The following is a 5738-nucleotide window of genomic DNA, read 5'->3' on the forward strand; positions in this document are numbered from 1 at the left end:
CTTGGTTGTAAAGATGCCACTGGACTGTTTTGGACCGGGGGGCCGGGGGTAGCTCTGCAACTCACCTGGCTGCTTCTTGCTCTGACTGAGGGCTGCTGGGAGCAGGGGGTGGGGCTTGTTGCATGTGCCCGCCCCCTGGGCTCTTTACTGCTGGAGCTCCCCTCCTGTGCGCTCCTGCAGGAAATGACCCATGGTTATGCTTTTTCGTTGTGGTTAAATTAGTATATGGGCAATGGTTCCAAATTGGCAGTTGGGCACAGCGAATGTTTTTCGACTAAACAAGCGCTCCGAAGAAGTGTGCCGTGCACACGAAAGCTTCTACCAGGAATATAACTTTGTTGGTCTTAAAGGTGCCCAGTGGACTAGAACTTTGTTCTGCTCCTTCAGACCAACACGGCGACCCCTACCTGGATCTGAGTGCTCATGTCGTAAGAACTGGCTTCCGTTTTGCTCACACCAACTGTGACTATCGGCAGTTTTGCAGTGTTGTGGGAAAAACTAAGGCCTTATTCGGCCAAGTTACGTTCAGATTTCACGGCACAACATTGAGATGGTAAAGTCTCCTTGTGGTGCCTTCCCAGCATCAAAAATCAACCCTGCATCCTTGGCTGTGTGGCAGAGAACTGTCCCCCCCCCCCCCCCCCCAATGTACATTCATTTGGATAACGAAGGGGCTAAACCAGTGAGCTAATTTTGCCCATGGCTCCAAATGGCTTGTTTTGATTTGTGCAAAAAAGGTCCGTGTCTGATGCAGTGGCTTTCTCTCCGGAGAAGGCAGAAGGTTATTCCCCTTGTGCTGGGTCTGACCTGATGTTTCCTTGGCGCTTTCAGACCCGGAAGAGTTTCTTAATCTCATTATGCATCGCATCCTTGGGATCGAGCCACTGCTAAAGCTACAGTAAGTGATTCCTCTCCCCCCCGAAAGTGCTGATTGCAAGCCGTTGCATTCTGGGACTGGGAAGGCATTGTGGGGGTTTCTGCTTCACAAGAGAGACTGGTGTGTCAGGCCTAAGGCCTTGCATGGTGAGAGAAGCTCACAAAACCAAAATAGGACCCACGGTAAGTAGGAAATACCAAAGATCATCAAATACCGTGCTACAGACGATGCAAAGAGAGGGAGGTGGAGGAGTATTTCCGCCTCCCTTGCTGCCATTGTAAAGGCTGAAGCTGCCCCAGGAGTTCTTGTGACGGGGTCCCGGCAGCCCGAGAACCCCAGCGGAGTCACTCTCCTGCCATTCCAGGTCTGGGAAGCTGAAAGAGCAGGAGTGCTTCTGCTACCAGATCTTCATGGACAAGCAGGAGGATCTGGTGGTGCCCAACGTCCAGCAGCTGGTGGAACATTCCTTCCTCTCCTCGGACCTCAAGCTGGTTGAGGTGAGTTGGAGAAGACGCCCCTTCCTCTCTCTAGCCTCAGGTTGCCAGCCTCCAGGTGGGGCCTGAAGTTGTCCCAGCATTACGACTCATCTCCAGACAACAGAGAGATCATGCCCCCCCTAGAGAAATAAGGCAGCTTGGGAGGTTGGACTCTATGGAATTATAGCCTCCTGAGGTCCCTCCCCTCTCATAAGAACATAAGAGACGCCAGTGTTGGATCAGGCCAAAGGCCCATGCAGTCCAACACTCTGTGTCACACAGTGGCCAAAAATACCAGGGGCCATCAGGAGGTCCAGCAGTGGGGCCAGGACATTAGAAGCCCTCCCACTGTTGACCCCCCCAAGCACCAAGAAGACAGAGCATCCCTTGCCCCAGACTGAGGGTTCCTATCTCTACCTTGTGGCTAACGGCCACTGATGGACTTCTGCTCCATAGAAGAACATAAGAGGAACCAATGTTGGATCAAGCCAATGGCCCATCCAGTCCAACACTCAGTGTCACACAGTGGCCAGAAACACCAGGGGCCATCAGGAGGCCCAGCAGTGGGGCCAGGACACTAGAGGCCCTATCCCACCTGTTGCCCCCCCCCCCGAAGCACAGAGCATCCCTCGCCCCAGACTGAAAGTTCCGGTCTCCAAACTCCGCCATCCCCAGGCTCTGCCCCCTAAATCCTCGTGAATTTCCCAGCTCCGAGTTGGCACCCCTCCTCTTACCTGTGCTCGAACCTCTTGCCCCAATTCACTTTTTGGGGAGCGGCTGCTTTGTATTTTAGTGGGAAGGTTCTCTTGAGCACGGAGAAGGGTGGATATGAGCGCTCTTCATGCGTTGCTACAAAATGTATTTATCTACAACATTTATCAGCCACCTTTCTCCCTTGCAGAACTCAGGGCGGCTTAAATATAAATAAAATGTGACCAAAACCACAATTGCAATGATAAGAGCCCATTAAAAGTTGGTCCATAATCGTGGGGCTGGCACTGAAAAGCCCCCCCCCCTCGTGTGCCTACCAGACAAGCTTCTTTGATTGGTGGGACAGTCAGGGGGGGCTTCTCCCTGCGATCTTGATTCCCGACTGTCCCACCAAGATCCAAACCTCTCCAAATGTATTTATTTATCATTTTGATTTATTTCCTGCCCTTCCTGCCAAGTGGGCTCAGAGTGGGTCACAATAGATTCCGACGCAGCCTCAAAACGGTTCAGTGAATAAATATCAGACGTTAAATTAATACAATAAAACCAGTTAAAGTGGGCAGTGGAGCAAATTTCTGTTTTCAGCTGAGAAGGAACGGGCTGAAGCCGAGCCAAAAAGGTTAATAGCAGCATGCTGGGAGGCCAGCTGGTAGATGCCCGCTGCCTCAGCCAAAGGCCTGGGTGAACAGCTCCATTTTGCAGGCCCCACGGAACTCTTAAGAGGTCCCACAGGGCCCTGACCTCAATCGAGAGCATGTTCCCCCAGGCTGGGGACAACCAGCAGATGGTTATCGGCAGAGCGCAAGGCTCTCCGGGGCTCACATGTCTCAGATTGAGTTTTGGATCTCTGTGCAGTGTGTAGCATTGAGGGTGGGGCAGGCCAGTCAGTCTGACGTCGATACCGGTTAATGTCTTCCCAGAGTGCTGTGAGCCACCTCCCCTCCCAACGGGCTTGTAGAGGGGAGTGTCGGCTGCTTTTATTTGGGTAGAGAGAAAACAGGAGTTTTAGGAACACCAGAGCCAGCTAACATTTGCTGGCTTGCAGACGATATAACGCTCAGTTCTTCATTTGTGACTAAGGGCCCGGCCTAGCGTGTGTTGTGAGTTCCATGTCTGGGATTGCCAACAATTGCAAACAACAACCACAACCCCACACAGATCTCAGGTGTGTGCTGCGTGTGTCTGAGAACTGAGTTTTTTAAAAAAAGTGCTTGGAGCTCCAGACCCAGAATTCCCAGCGCACATCTGGTTTGGCTCACAGCGGCTTGGGTTTTTTTGCCTGTCGGAAGGAGCGAGAAGGCTTTGGTGGGAGCTGCCCCGAGAAGCACAGGGCCTCCATTGGCTTTCCAAGAAGGTTGTTTGTGGTGGAGTTAGTGATATGCTTGAGCAGGGTGGGGGCTGTCACCTAGTTGGTTCTTGCGGTCCTTTGGGGAGGGGCCATGGCTCAGTTGCAGAGCCTCTGCTTGGCATGCGGAAAGTCCCAGGTTCAATCCCCGGCATCTCCAGTTAAAAAGGACCAGGCAGAAGGTGATGGGAAAGACCTCCGCCTGAGACTCTGGAGAGCTGTCAAGAGGGGCCGTGGCTCAGTGGCAGAGCATCTGCTTGGCATGCAGAAGGTCCCAGGTTCAATCCCCGGCATCTCCAGTTAAAAAGGACCAGGCAGAAGGTGATGGGAAAGACCTCCGCCTGAGACTCTGGAGAGCTGTCAAGAGGGGCCGTGGCTCAGTGGCAGAGCATCTGCTTGGCATGCAGAAGGTCCCAGGTTCAGTCCCCAGCATCTCCAGTTAAAAAGGACCAGACAGGTGGTGATGTGAAAGACCTCTGCCTGAGACCTGGGAGAGCTGCTGCCAGTCTGAGTAGGCAATACTCAGTGCTGATGGACCAATGGTCTGATTCGGTAGAAGGCAGCTTCACGTGTGGTCCCGGGACTCCATGCAAAGAGAGGGAGGTGGAGGAATATTTCCACATCCCTTGCTGCCATTGTAAAGGCTGAAGCTGCCCCAGGAGTTCTTGTGACGGGGTCCCGGCAGCCCGAGAACCCCAGCGGAGTCACTCTCCTGCCATTCCAGGTCTGGGAAGCTGAAAGAGCAGGAGTGCTTCTGCTACCAGATCTTCATGGACAAGCAGGAGGATCTGGTGGTGCCCAACGTCCAGCAGCTGGTGGAACATTCCTTCCTCTCCTCGGACCTCAAGCTGGTTGAGGTGAGTTGGAGAAGACGCCCCTTCCTCTCTCTAGCCTCAGGTTGCCAGCCTCCAGGTGGGGCCTGAAGTTGTCCCAGCATTACGACTCATCTCCAGACAACAGAGAGATCATGCCCCCCCTAGAGATGTAAAGTTTCTGGAAATTTTGAAGCTCGGAAAAATACCCGGGTTTTTTTCAGGGGGAAACGGAAATTTTTGGAAAAATTGAAAAAAAATGCTACATTAGCATTTATTTTTCCCTTTCCAGATTGAAAGTCATTCTGTTACTTTAGGAACATAAAATATTATTATGGACATTTTTACTTGGCATGAAATCATCACAACTAGCCTATTAAAAATAGTGTATCCAAACAATTATTACAAACAGAATACCCACCCACATGCAAAAACAAAACTGAAACCTTTTTCTTTTCTTGTGACAATAGCACCTCCTAAAGGAAGAAATGCATCTTGTTCTTCCATTGGAGAGTACAAAAAATTCGGCCTGATTCGGATTTGGCCGTATCGGGCAGAATCAAGTTACTTTTTCTCACCATAGAGAACAATGGAGGGGATGGGGGCAACCTGTTTGGGGGCCCATAGACTTGGACCCTCTGGTTCAATGTTCTTGAAACTTGGTGGGTATCTTGAGGAGAAGCTCCAGCAGCTACCCTGCGAGTTTGGAGCCTCTCCCTCAAACCCCTCCCCTCCATCCCCCAGAATGTACCCTATGTTTTCGCCATTGATTTCAATGGCCCATAGGATATAAATGGGGCCGAATTGTGGCCGAAATTCGACGGCAATTCGGCAGCAAGCCGATTCAGATCAGAGAATCTGAATCTGTCCGCAGCAGCCCTAAAGGGGCCCAAAGGGGCCATTTTCGGGTGTGCATTCGGTTCAGACGGACCGAATGCACATCCCTACTCTAATCTCGCCCAGTGGGAAGGCTGGCCAGGTGACGTCTCTGCCGTTCTCCCTCTCCCCAGATTCCCTCCTGCTTCATCATCCAGATGCCCCGTTTTGGGAAGGAGTACAAAATGTTCAGCAAAATCATCCCCTCTCTGGAGCTGGATATCACTGACCTCCTCTTGGATAGTAAGTGGTGTGTTTGCTTCGGGCCTCTGCAAGTGTGTGCGTTTGTGGTTTTGTCTGGTGTAGGGGGGAGAAGGAGGGTATGTTCACCTTGGCCGGCAGGCCAGTCCGGTGGAAACAGACTCCTTTACCTGTACGCCATTTGTTTCCCCATTCCTGCATTGCGAGATCAACAGTACTTTGTGAAATGGATGATTGTTCAGAAAACGACCGGGGTCATTTTGTAGAAAAAGAGGTGCAGGAGCTCATTAGCATAACTCATTAGCATAGCTTATTTGCATATGCCACACCCCCTGACATCACCGGAAGGGTGTCAGAAGGCAACACCCACCGCTCAGGCTCCACTGGACTGTTTTGGATTGCTAGCTATTGGGGGGGGGGGGAACAGGCAGATCTGTCCT

At 51.8% G+C, this 5738-nt stretch overlaps 1 protein-coding gene across 1 annotated transcript in view; it reads left to right on the forward strand.

Moving 5' to 3' along the window:
- Positions 1 to 5738, forward strand: part of LOC107121438 (ubiquitin carboxyl-terminal hydrolase CYLD-like) — a 37774-nt gene that overhangs the window by 22921 nt on the left and 9115 nt on the right. Inside the window, exons 9-11 of the mRNA XM_015424346.1 lie at positions 832 to 898; positions 1242 to 1374; positions 5232 to 5340. Coding sequence (XP_015279832.1) covers positions 832 to 898; positions 1242 to 1374; positions 5232 to 5340 — 309 coding nt within the window. The remainder of the gene's footprint in view (positions 1 to 831; positions 899 to 1241; positions 1375 to 5231; positions 5341 to 5738) is intronic.

The sequence above is a fragment of the Gekko japonicus genome, unplaced genomic scaffold (genome assembly GCF_001447785.1).
Source record: "Gekko japonicus isolate JY-2015 unplaced genomic scaffold, Gekko_japonicus_V1.1 scaffold3999, whole genome shotgun sequence".
NCBI classification, from domain to species: domain Eukaryota; kingdom Metazoa; phylum Chordata; class Lepidosauria; order Squamata; family Gekkonidae; genus Gekko; species Gekko japonicus.